The 13,433-nt window shown below is 41.1% G+C and overlaps 1 protein-coding gene across 11 annotated transcripts in view; it reads left to right on the top strand.

Annotated features, from left to right (window-relative positions):
• sif (still life) overlaps positions 1–13,433 on the top strand; it is a 47,715-nt gene that overhangs the window by 8,702 nt on the left and 25,580 nt on the right. For 2 of the 11 annotated variants that reach the window (XM_043422052.1, XM_043422050.1), the window contains exons 1-11: positions 2,725–3,158; positions 4,611–4,795; positions 4,896–5,014; positions 5,229–5,430; positions 5,526–5,779; positions 6,410–6,974; positions 8,504–8,896; positions 9,254–9,310; positions 9,688–9,859; positions 10,152–10,379; positions 12,898–13,027. In XM_043422052.1, the coding sequence (XP_043277987.1) occupies positions 3,001–3,158; positions 4,611–4,795; positions 4,896–5,014; positions 5,229–5,430; positions 5,526–5,779; positions 6,410–6,974; positions 8,504–8,896; positions 9,254–9,310; positions 9,688–9,859; positions 10,152–10,379; positions 12,898–13,027 (2,463 nt within the window). In that variant the 5' untranslated portion in view covers positions 2,725–3,000. Of the gene's footprint in view, positions 1–2,458; positions 3,159–4,610; positions 4,796–4,895; positions 5,015–5,228; positions 5,431–5,525; positions 5,780–6,409; positions 6,984–8,503; positions 8,897–9,253; positions 9,311–9,687; positions 9,860–10,151; positions 10,380–12,897; positions 13,028–13,433 lie in introns of those variants that run through there. The other 9 variants (XM_043422059.1, XM_043422051.1, XM_043422058.1 and 6 more) reach the window with 9 other exon arrangements.

Genomic DNA, 13,433 nt, shown 5'->3' with positions numbered 1-13,433 from the left:
CGCTCCGGGAGAATTTAAAGTCGAGGAGGGCGCGCGGAATAAAAGAGGGCGGTGGGATACGTTGCCCGCCCGATTGGCGACGGCTCGTCTGCTCTCGATATTAAAATCAAGAGAGAAAGAAGAAGAGTCAAGAATTGAGAATAATGGCCAAAATGTTATTTCGAATGATTAAAATTCTTTCTTTGCAAGCTGCTGCCAAAGTTTCCACGAGTTACTCGGGACAGGGAGCGAGGAGAGCGTGTATTATAAAATGGGAATTAAAACCGAGCTCATCGGTGTTTGCGAGAAAAAATTCAACACGAAGAACTCCGGGACTCTCGCGACCCGAGCTTTCACTTTTGCTATTTATTATTGAAAAGCTGCAAATTTTTCCCCCCCTCCGAAGACGAACGGCCGTCCAAATGTTCAACTTTCCAACGCACGCACTGATAAATAAAATTATCCAACTCAGCAAAGTGGAATAAATATTCGGTTGATTCAAACCTTGCTCTCCACGATGTTAATCAACTTATTTCATTTTCTTTGCCACGATTTATGTTGATCCAACGAAAATCTCGGTGACCCTCGCGGTAGAGCATCGAAAATAAACCTACCGAGTCCACTGAAATAGCCTTGACAATTATCGACTCAAGAAAAAAACAATCGATTATTGCAAACGAATGGATGTATACGAAGAAAAAATCTAAAAGACGACGCTGAAGTTTGCAACGTCGGAGTCCAACGAAATTAACGAAAGTAACATTCGCAATAAACTTTTTCATTTCATTACGCGAATAATTTGGTGGTAACTGGAAAACAACGAGTTGCAAATTAGACGGGTTACAGAATTTGGACTCTGATTCTCATATTGAAAATTTTCAAAATTTGATTCTTTAATAATTATAATGAATTACAGTATTTCAGATAATACGCATTTATTATTTTGTTTTACTTCCCATTGTTGGAGAGTTTTCTCCCGTCATTTCGTTGGGCTCGAACGTTGCAAACTGTATACACAGACCATATCCTACTACGATAATGTACAAATGCACGTGTTTCTAAATGGTCGCCAACGACCTAGACGCTGACACGACCAAATAAATAATGGAAAATGAAAGAAAATCTCGTTTAATCGACGCATCCCTTCGTTCAATTCCTTTCTACATTGGGATTGAAAATGAAAAAAAAAATGTTGAAATAGAATTTTAATTTGGATATGCCGAGCACGAGGAAGGGAGAATCGATAAACTACGGTGAGCCTGCAGCAGAGTATTTTCGTTCTGAGTTATTACGTGGAAAGATTGGATAATGTCTATTCGAGATTAAAGAAAAATGGAGATTCTATCACATGTGGCTTTCCATTGGCTGGCCCGTTACTGAATGAGCATTTTTTCTGTCACGAGAGAGAGAGAGAGAGGGAAAGGTCGGTGGGAGTTCTATAGCCAGAAGCCACATATCTGTTAGGACACAATGTCGAGGAACATGGCAGATTCGCAATTATCTCGTAGCTCGATTCACCGTTTTGCCTCTTGGTAGAGAAGAGGCAATATTAGCCACATTTCGAATCTCAATGTGTACGTACATGTGCGGACATACGTGTCTAGTACAAAGTGGAGATTTTTCTCAGCGCGGCCGGGAGATTGGCCTCGATCCTCGGACTTGTCAGCATTTACCTCGTTTTTTCTCTTGTGCACCGTGGATATCGATTATCGAATGTGTACGTACGAAATTTCATCGCTTACTATTCTCTAAATCCACGCCCCCGGCTGTGTACAGCCCATTGAAAAAGAGATTTTGAACGTTGAGATGAGGAGATCGAAGGGTGACGGATGCTGCGCGATATAAACACGGTCGGTCGGTCTCGTCTCGCGCGTCTGACCATTCAGGGCTTCGACTACTTCCGGTTTCACAGTAGCCTCGAATCTCCACGAGGCTGAAGTTTGCAACTTTGGAGCCCAACGAAATTAACGAAAATGGCATTTGTAATGGAACAACTATTTAATATTTCACTCATCATTTTATTAGCGAGGACTGAAAATCTACGAGTTACTAATTAGCACGAGGCTGAAGTCGGCAACGTCGGAGTCCAACGAAATAATTTCAGTAAATATCGAATTTTGGTACCCTGCGGAATTTGAAATTTTTCATTTTTCAACGTGTACAAGAATGACTCGTGAAATAAAAAATTGGCGAATGACAAATCGTGTTTTTTTCATTCATTTCGTCGGGCTCGAACGTTGCAAACTTCAGCCTCGTAAATTAGGCAGGTCGAAGAATTGGAGGATTATTTATTGGAATTGTTGAAGTATTTCGTCACGTCATTTCGTTGGACTCGAGCTCTACAAACTTTAATTTCGTCTCGAATCTGCGTTGCAACTGCGGTGCACAAGGAGGAGATAAAAATTGAGTAACGAATATGTTTCTGTCGAGGGGTGATTTTGATGAGGATTTAAATGAAATATTGTGCTTCTCTTTGCAGAAATCATGCGGCGAAGGAGCTGATATATTCAGCCGGTATTAATGATGTGACAATAAAAAGGAGAGGGGGAAACAGGATTACGAAGAGGAATCCTCGTTCGATCGAGCGATCGGTGGATCGGCGACCGATCGACCGCTACACACATTCAGTGCTTCCGCATAAATAACGAAATAACCGATTCATTTTGTCGGGGATTTCGTCAAATTCGTGCCAAATATATTGAAACTAGCAGCTGCCCAAAGAGGAGGAGAAGAAAGGGAGGAGGGGGGGAGGGGGGGCAGCTGACGAAGCGCAGAGCCAACGGAGTCAACACACAACACCAAACCAGTATCGCCAATAAGCCAAAAGTAAATTGTGTCAAAGGGCAGGAAAGTGGGATCAGCGTCGAGCCACCAGCGGGACGATCGCTACAAGATGACGGATTAACCGGAGCTGAAGCTCAAAGAGGAGAGAAGATCGCGGCTACTCGCTTCAGGAAGGAACGGAACGTGAGATAAACAAGGACAAAACCAACGCTGAAAGGATAAACGGAAGTTTGTAAAATGGGCAATAAGCTGTCATGCAGCTGCGCACCCCTCTCCAAAAGGGGCTATCGGGACGAGGACTCACCCTGGCAAGCTGGGGCAAGACCCGCTATCGGTGTCCCCAGGGGTGAGGCTGGCCACTTGCTCAGGTGCGGAAGCGTAATAGAGAAGAAGAGGTGCGCATATACCATACCATTCGACCATTCCATTCGACCATCTTACCTTCTCTTTATCTTTCGATTTTTATCTATTTATCCACCCATTAAATATCTCTTCTCTCTGTACCTCTCTCTCTATCGTTAAATCTTGTTAAATATTTTATTTCAATTTTATATTTCATATCGAAAGAATTATACGAAATCATGAAATCTGGAAGCTGCTTGAATTTATACGATCTCGTATTTTTTATCAATAACTGCGCAGCAATGACTGCAATGGACTATCTTGGAAGGAGGACAGAGTCCAAAGACTGCTTCGTTTTTTTCTCAAATTCAATTACACAGAAAATATTACTGAAGGCTGAATCGATGATGAAGAAGCCCGATTCGTTGATGGCGCTTCGTCATCGAATGTCGAAGCTCGTAACCGTTCCGGGAGTTGTCGAATTTTATCATACTTTTATGAAACTTGTGCACGTCCAAGTTTCATGAAATATATTTTTATAAAATTTTGAAGGTCGAGAAATCTTTAAGTGACGAACAACAGTTGAAAGTTTTTACGATTGCGTCAAGCTTGAAGTATAATTCTTTCGTAGGATTAATAATAATGTTTTAATACCAGAAACTAAATAAAGGTGACGATTTAAAATCGTTTCAACTTGGCCTAAAACTCATGAATATTTATAGATCATTTTGAAGCCATCTTGATGTAAATAACGGTGAGCCTGATCCAATGATGTTTTATCTTATCAGTTAAAAACAGTGTGAGCTTTTGGTGCTGAAGTGTTCGTCTTACCTGGAAGCAAAAAACACGAGGGTGTGCCCAGACGATTGAATTGCATTCATGCACATAAATAATTTGACTTTACTTCTAAATAAACATGAAACTGATTAATAATCGAACGTAACCAACGTATCGTTGTACCAGTCGAATAATTATCTTCCACAAACCTCTCAACTTCGCCTCCCTTCAATGACTCTTTCCTGTGCTCTCCTGGGCGATGAATACGAATAGATAATCTCACCCATTCACACCACTATTTCTCACATTTTTCATTAATCTTTTTTCTCCCCGATCCCGTTGGCTCCCTGGCCCCCATCAATGATCATTGCAAATTCGGACGCACGATCTTCTCTGTTATTGATACCAAATGTATCGTTAAATATTTCCTTAATCGTATATCATGCTTCGCACGATTGTTAGAAGTGTTAGCAACATTTGTTTTTCACCTCAGCCAGCTTTTGATATAAACTCCAATAGATTTGTGAGCCCCCCAGTCCCCTCGTTATCCCCATCGTTGATCCCCAATTTTCCTACCTCTGTCGCAAGCCCCATACGTGTCAAAAGAGCCAAATTTTTCGTTGCTCTCTTCTCGTTGAATCATGAGGAAAAGCGATTTTTTATATCCTCTTTGTGGCCTCGTTACGTGGAGCTCGATAATTCCAACTAAATATTGAGAATGATTGCAGACTTTGGGCAGAAGTATTTCACGTGAGTGCGAGTGGTGCTGGAACTGTTAAATGGCAACAAGTTTCCGAGGATCTTGTTCCCGTGAATATTCGATGCCTCCAGGACACGCCTGAATTGGTCTTCCATATCACCGCCTACAACAGTCAAGTCGACAAGATCCTGGACGTTCGACTTGTCCAACCAGGTAAAGATTCAGCGCGTTTTTCGTGGCAAATCGGATGAATAATTGTGGGGGAAAAGGAGAAAAAAGAAAGGAATAACGAGTTACTTTTTCATTTTTACAGGAACGAGAATCGGTCAAGCCTCCGAATGTTTCATTTATTGGAAAGATACGATGACCAACGACACTTGGGGACTCAATTTTACGTCTCCGATCGATGCGAAACAGTTCAAGGAATGTTGTGTGAGTAAAAAGTGTTCTCGACCGAAAATGAGCTAGCTCGCAGCTGGAGGCTTTGTTATTTAATGAACGCGAAAGCCAGCCCTCGCATATTCCAATAGCTTCGACTTGCCGAATGAAAAGTTTACGAAAAATAACTACAAATCGTGACCCGAGCGAATGAATTTAATTCCTACGACCCTAAATATAAATGAACTCATGCTTTCAACGATTGCAGATACCATCGACAAAGACACCGAGAAAAGCGGCCTCTTTGTACTCGTTCAAGGCCGAACAAGGGAACAAGCAGAAAGTAAAGCCGCGAATAAAACCATTGTCGACGCCAGCCTCGCCGAGCAGAACGAAAGCTGCACCTCAGTGCACTTGCATGCGTTTGGAACAACTTTCGACCCTGAGGAATCAAGATCCGAAAATGCGATGTGATAAGAACCATTAAGATTAACCATTAAAAAATACTAAAAACTATCGAATCCGCCAATTTTTCGATCGATATTCATGCCCTTTTCTGTAACAGGCTCGTCAACGTTACCGAGGACAATGACACGCTCATCGGACATGGAGACCACGCCGAATCGCGACAAAATAACCGCAGCAACATCGAGCGCTTCCCTCTACGATAACGTCAACAACGCCAACGACACACCCGGCAAAACTCTCAAATCCAGTGACTCGTGCAAATACAAAGACAAACAACAGCAGAATGAAACTTGTCAAACGACTCCGAAAACCGCGAATGCCGCAACTGGAACTGCAAATGTCGGCTCGCAGGTACGATATTAGTTGACGAAGACTCCAAAATATTCAAGTCGTTCAGGCGAATGACTTTGTGCTCCATTTTTATGGACTTTTTATACAGATTAGCTCTTGGCATTGATAAATGGACGGTCAAATATCTCTGAAAACGAGAAAAAAAACTAATTATTTTCTGCTTTTTCATTTTCCGATATTAAGAACCTCAACAGTTGCGAGAATTGTCAGAAGTTTCGATGTTTAACGTTCCCTAGAGTTCATAACGTCAAAGAAATTTTTGTTGCATAAAAATTTGAATAATTTGGCAAGTTCGAGCTTTTAGAATGACCAAATGAAATTTGAATTACCTCCAAGAGCTGAAAGACTAATTACAAAAAAAAAAAAAATCACTTTGAAGCACTCGTGATCAGGATTCGCCCTTCTCTTAATCATTATAACGTTGCCAGTTTAAAAAATCCTTTGAAAACTCACTGGTAATGATATTTAACGGTTTATAACTTCGATTCGATCTCCACTTTGGTGTGTCTTCCTTCACGTTTTTGTTGACCGAAAGTTTGAGGGTGTGTCAAGAATTCCCGAAAGTTTCGAATCCTCCACTTCCGGGCTTCGGCAATGAGAACTTTGTTTTTTTTTTTTGTTACCGCAAAGATTGACAGTCCCGAGGAAAAGGGCACGACGATATCGCCGAAGAGGGGAGTGAAGCACCAGGACAGCGGGACGCAGCAAAACGGAAGCGGGGGGGAGCGTGAGACTTTGAAATCAGAGGGGACTCAAGCGGGAGGAACGTTGCAGAACAAATCGATGAGAAAGGAGCAACTGCACCACACGAAATCGGCTGATTACACGGAGCTTGAGATGCAGAATGGGAATATTTTTAACATCGTAAACAACAATCATAACGGACGTAAATCGAAGAGCAAGAGTACGGACGACATGAGAATCGAAAATGCACAAAACGGTTGTATAAGTCTCGATCCGATAACGTTGAAAAAAATGCTCAAACCGATACCCAGCATCGACAGCTCCGTCACTTCGCCTGAAATGACGATGAAACGTCATCACACCATCAATTACTATCATCCGAACAACAACAATCAAAAGTACATGCCGTCGGAAGCTGAGAACGAAAATTACGTCGATCATCATCGACGCCCCTACAACAACAAGTGCCAAGTCTCACGCAGCGTGCACGAGCTCGGACGCCCGTACACCGGTACAAAGGGTTATGATCTTTTCAAACTAATTCCACGATTGTTCAGACTTTACGTATCTCAAAATCGTCTCTCGCTCACTTCACATCGATTCGCTCAAGCTTTTTTCACTTCCCATTTTTTTCGTAGTTTTTTTTTTTCGATTCTTTAGACATTTTTCATTATAGAGAAATATGGAAACTTTTAAAAGCGTTTCTATTTTGAGCAATTTTTCGGAAGATCTGTTGTGGCAAAAGCATCACGTGAACACGAGTTTTTTGAAATTTTTCGTTTCAAAACACCGAAGATGGGACGATTCTGCTGCTCGTAAAAGCTTCTGTTCTTCTCGAATTTTCTTCCAGGAGCCAAATACTTTGAATAATGTTTTCAAGTAGATTTTCAACTTTCTTAACATTCGTTGAGGGCGATTTTATCGTTCATTCGTTGATTTGGCATTGATCGAAATGCTGCCTGATAGAGGAAGCGACTTTGCACCTGTATTTTGTCCATTTTACAGGTTCCTTAAGAATTTCATTGAATAAACACAGTATTTGGAATTCTTAGATCCTAATAGAGGATAAAAGTAGTTCGATTGAAAGCGAACGCGAGCAAACGTCAATTAGATTTTCGTGTTCCATGGCTCTGGCAATGATCATAGAACGTTTATTGACGTGCAGCTTCACTCGAAGCTCCACACCAATAAATCGCACATTCACATCCTCGCACGTGATCTGCAACGAAGTTTTGAAAACAGTCACTCATAGCAGTACTTGATTCCCAAATAGAAGAAAAATCGAATGCTCCATGAACGATTAAATATTCAATTGTCACTTCGTACTATTATTTTCCATTCGAGATAGGTGAATAGAAAAAAAATCTTAAAAGTCGAAATTCATGTGAAATTTATTTTCGTGCTAAAAACATTGAATTCACCATCATGCTCAGATCGATGATCGCTCGTAGACAATTTGATTCGTAAACCCGTTCGAGCCAAAAATTATTTCAATCGTTAATTCACCAGGAGAATTTCAACCTCAATTTCACCGGTTTCAATTTCGACTGTGGATTCACGTTGTAAACAAACCCTCCAACACCACACTGTAAAAAAGTGCTCGATAGGAATTTTGAAGCAGTATAGAGTGGGGTGAAAACTCTTCATTTCGATTTTCAACGTTCCCAAACGATTGCAGGACTTTCGAAGAGGCCATCTCAATTCAAGTTTCTCTCATTCGGAATGTGCACAAAAAACAAAATTTATAAGAAACTTAACGAAGATGTGTGGTGTTCCAGGGTCAAGAGTTCAAAGAAACTGGCCAAAGTCTATTCGACGAGAAAGTGATTAATCGAAACCCAAAAGTATCGGTTCACCTTGTCCGAGAGTCGAGTTTGGCTGGTGCATTTGATAGCTGACGAGCGAATAAAAATCGTAGCCCATCATGTTATAAGATGATAAAAAGGGATTAGAAAATAGTGTTTTATAATAGTTTGTCATTTGAAAAAATCGCACCATTTCCATCATATCTGCACGAGGCATTCATCTGCTCTGTCTTAGGCGGCAGAGGCAGGTTGTACTTAGATTTGGAACGTAATCGGTGCACAGGTGACATTTCCCCACCGTCAGACAACGTAATATTCGACAATCAATGCTACGCGACGACGCCGAGCTCATCGAACGGTAATTCGGACATGGAGCAACCGAATCACTGCAATTCGCGTCGTTGCAACAACCAGGGCGGCGGCGGTGGCTGCGGCGGCGGAGGGGGCGGTGGACAAACATATCAGCAGCAAAATATGCAATCGGTATCGACCCCCGGAAGTCCAACGAGTCGTTTGTTACTCGAATACGAAATGCATCTTCGTAACACGCTCGCCAAAGGAATGGACGCCGAGAGCTACAGTTTGCACACTTTCGAAGCTCTCCTCACTCAGAGCATGGAAAATTTGGGTACGTTGTCGATATTCAATTGATTGAAATCCGGCAATCACCAAAACTCGATTATCTGGGGTGCGATCGAATCCGGTAAAACTCGTGTCACTTGACAGTCATTTCATTTCGATTTTACTTGGATTCACCGTCGTTTTAATTCACCCCTTAAATTCAATTATTTTCAAACAATGTCGATCGGGAATGCCCCGAATTCCCGATCGACAATTGCGAACATAATTTCAATCGTGTAAATCGAATTTTATGAATTTTTTCAATTGCCGGGAATTTCGTCGAATGAAAAGCGAAATTTTTGGCTCACATTCGTCGTTCGTCAGAGTCGAATAAAATGTCTAAATCGTTTTTATATTATTGCAGAATTTGCGGAAAATCTTCCTATGAACGCCCAACGTACACCGCACGTTACGCGCAGGCGTAAGTTTTTCCAATGATACCATTTGCACGAAGGGGCGCTCGTTGGTGTTTTTTTTATCTGTTCCTCACACTTTTTTCTTCATTATTTTATCGAACCGTCGATTATAGCACGCAAGTATAGTTAATTGGCTTTTATGTCTCCCCTCTTGCCCTTTCGTCGTCGTCGTCGTTCTCGCGTCTATCAAGAAAACCGAGGGGGATTAAATTCTCAGATAGTAGCTTTATTCTTTCCGCAATGGAGGCACGCTCGTTCTCGGATTTTTATTACATCTAAAGATTTATCTAGTTTTTAATGATTTTTCGTAATAAACTGTTTGTGTAAACTCGAAAAGAGAATCGAGCTTGCTAATAATTGGACTGATTTTCGTTCGTCACAGGCCTGAACAATAACAAATCCTCGACGCTTCCTCTCTCGTATCGTTATTGCAACGAACGACCCACCAACAGAGATCGTGATGGTTATTACAGTGACAGAAACGAAATAATCAGAGAATCGAGGGAACGCGATGCTGAACGCGAACGAGGATATTTGAGCGATTACAATTCGAGGTAAGAGCCAGCATCACGCATTTCCTGAAATCATTTCATCGTTCACTTTCGAGAACATGATGTATTGATTTTTTTTAACCAGGAATAGCGCTAACTTTGAAAAATATTCAATCAAATGTTCCCGATCATTCTGATTGATTTTTATTGTTACCAGTGTGTTTTGTTATCGCCAAAGTTCATTAATTTCTCATAATAGTTTTTTATTTGACGTTTCACTGACGGAATTGATTTTGATGATACGAGTGAATAAATATTTGATTAAAATGTAAAATTTTTATTGTTTTGTTGAAAGATGTCAAAGCTGCATCGGGGAATCAGCGAGGGCTCAGTGGTTCCGTCATTCTGACGGCTGGCGATCAGGGAGTTCGACCCTCGGCTCGGGCGCCTCGAATTCCGCGAATCCTAATTACGGCGGACACAAGAGAGAATCGCCCTGGGACTCATTACCCTCCCTCAGACACGAGGGAAGCCTCAACGACAGTGGTTACAAGTCGAATAGGACGGATTCCTTCGAACAACGGTGAGAGAAAGCGACACGTCTCGTTAGCCATTAGCGTGCTCTTTAAAGCTTACAAATGTACGGCTACACTTTCGTTCAAACTTTGCTCCAACCCCTACCAAGTCTTTCGCGGTGGCCCCAATTAACCCTCGGCCGATGGGCACGACCGAGGGGCGTTCATCTATGGTTTCTTGGTCTCGTAAGCGGAGTTTCCACTTCGAGGAAGTGCCTCGAAGAAACGTCGATTTACGTGTCTCGAATTGGCCTCACTATTTCATTTTCGACGCTTCAGAATTCTCGTTTCAACAAATCCGTTTTCGGCCCATTTTTCACAGCAGAAAAACTCACGAATATTGCAGTGAGAAAAAAGGTTGCTCGGTCATCTAAATTCATTCGGTTGAACGTAAATTTGGTCGATTCAACAATTTCTCGGTCGAATTACGAGGCTCGTTCAACCAAATTATGGGAATTTCGAAAAAATCGCCGGACCGAATGATCTTGTTTTAACAGCTTTTCAATTGCTCCATCAAATATCTACTCAAATTTAAATTATCAATCAACTGGTTATCATGGGAATGGATCAACGAATTAATTTGTCTCAACGATACTTTTTCATCTCAAAATGAATTTATTATTTGACTGCACAAAAACTTCGTTGCTTCGATCCATAACTTCAAACATTCACAAAATATTTTGTCCCATCTCGAAAACGTTTCATCGTGGCAAAGAAACTTTACTTTTCAACTCGGTTGTTTTCTTCCGTGAGCAAAGAAATTTGCTGATGCAACAAAATTTTTTGTTCGCCCAACAAATCTCGTAGCGACTGTACAGAATTTATTGGTTCAGCAAAAACTTTGGTTTCAACAAAAGAATTTTGAACTTTGATTCAACGAGTAAAAAAAATAAGTCGATAAATAAAGCAGATTTTTATCTGGCTCAACAAATTTCCAAACGAAAATTTCGCCGAATCGTGAAATTTCTTTTTTCAGTGACAAACACGAAAAAACAATCCAATTTGGTATAGCGGAGCGGAAAAAATGGAGAATTAATTGGGCTTTAGTGCGAGGACTGGAAATATTCGAAACGAGTATTTCATTATAACGAAATTCCAAAAAATGTCACAGACCAAAGGAGACAGAAAGTGAGGACTCGAAAGACAAGAGATGAAGAAACACAACGTTTTGATCTCGGAGTCAGTGTTGACCTACTTTCCAGGCGAATTAGTCGTTCAAAGCTGCTTCCTCGTGTAGGACAATTATAGGGTACTTTGTGCTGACTGGAATATCATCCCATTGGGAAGGGCCTTTCGATTTGAGGCTTGTTCGCTGCTTTTCGTTGGCGGTTTTCATTCGTAAAACAGAGCAATTTTGATGCTCGTGCGAAAACGTGAGTAAGAAGAAAACGAAAATAACCAACGATTTGACCCTTCCTTTGGACTGCGAGTGTACTTTTTTCCATTGACGGATACTCCTTTCAGCGAGTACCAAAGTCCACAGTGCTCGGTGCTTCGCTGCAGACAAAGAGCCATTACAACATTTTTTGCATCCGCCAATTTCTCCTCGAAAAAATGAAACGAAAATTTCATAATTACGTGGAAAGATGAGTGTTGAAATTTTTCGCTTTCATTCGAGACGAGAATTTGAGGGGAAAAAATGCTCGACAGAGACTGCAAAACTTTTATTCGTTGCCCATTTGTTCTCGTGTCGGGTTCATCGTTTGATTCTTCCACGGTATTTTCCTTTCGCGTCGCGCTTCTAAATGAGCTTCGTTTCCGAAAGATCATTATGCAGAAAAAAATAGAAGGAGGACGCCACGAGAAGCGTGAAATTCCAAAGTAACTACGATGAAAGGGCTGAAAATGTCGCGCGATGAGAATTTATTCGAGGAAGAGGCAAAATAATCGTCGCAACTGCGAGCCCAAATAGGTCGTATGGAAATGGCATTTTTCGCCTGGATTCGTAAAAAAAAATGTCGTAGATTAAATCGCATTTTGATAGGTGGACGATGTAAAAAAAACGAGAGAAATCGCTCCAACCGCTCTGAGTTTTTGCTGCAGTGTGTATTGCTGCATTCTCGAATATGTTGGTCCAGGCGCACACTGACTTTGTCATATTGTTTTCATTGCCTCGTTAAATCCAGCCCGTTCAAGAGCTTGTTCTCGTTCAACGTTTTTATTATAGTCTCGGTCCAGCCCTCGGCTTTTCTTGCTGCATTTATTGCGGAAAATTTGCTCGTACGTGTTCCGAGTTTTGTTTCATCGACGTTTCTTTAACCCAGTGAACCATTTTTTTTGCTTCTCATTGTTTCCAAATGAATTGATTCCGTCAATCGATTTCTCAACATAATATTCCAGCCCGATTTCGCTCAAATTCTTGATAAATTTGTCGAAAAAATGATTGAATTTTTTCGATCGGATGCTGATTATAATATATTATTTAAAAAGCTCATTAATTGCAAACAAAATTTGGTGTAATGTTTGAAAAAATGGATTTTATGGAAAGATTTTTTAATTCGATGTCATCGATTCGCTCGGTTTCAGTGGCACCTTTGACAGACAGGACAGCGTTAGATCGGATTACATGTCCGACAGGGAGGGTAGATACGGAATTGTACAACAAGCGTCACTGGAGAGCACAGACTCGAGGCTGTGCTACTTGACGTCCTCGGAGGTGAGTACAAGTCGTGAGAGTGCCTGTTGACCTTTATCACTTGAATATCAAGATCGCATTGAGCCGTGAAGAGAAAAAGGGAAAAAAATTGGCCAAACTTCCCCTTGACTTTGTAGAATAAAATTTTCCATCCCGCCTCTCCTGTCTTCGTGTCCGGACATTAAAGTTGCTTCGAGTAATCCGATATTCAACGTACAAAGAGAAATTTCGACATTTTCCGCTTAAGGTGAAAGCCAAAAACTACAAAAACGAGAAATATCGTCGTCGTTGAGATTTCGCAAATAGGAGGAAAAAAAGAACGTAAATCTATTCAAGTTCCCTTCGTGCGAGTGATATTTTTCCACCGCGACAAATTTCGTGCTTACTTTTTTATTCAGATTCGCATGATTTGAACGATAAAGTGTTT

The sequence above is a fragment of the Venturia canescens genome, chromosome 6 (assembly GCF_019457755.1).
Source record: "Venturia canescens isolate UGA chromosome 6, ASM1945775v1, whole genome shotgun sequence".
Taxonomy (NCBI): domain Eukaryota; kingdom Metazoa; phylum Arthropoda; class Insecta; order Hymenoptera; family Ichneumonidae; genus Venturia; species Venturia canescens.
The sequence above is the reverse complement of the archived record's forward strand: the minus strand, read 5'-3'. Positions and strand labels throughout refer to the sequence as shown.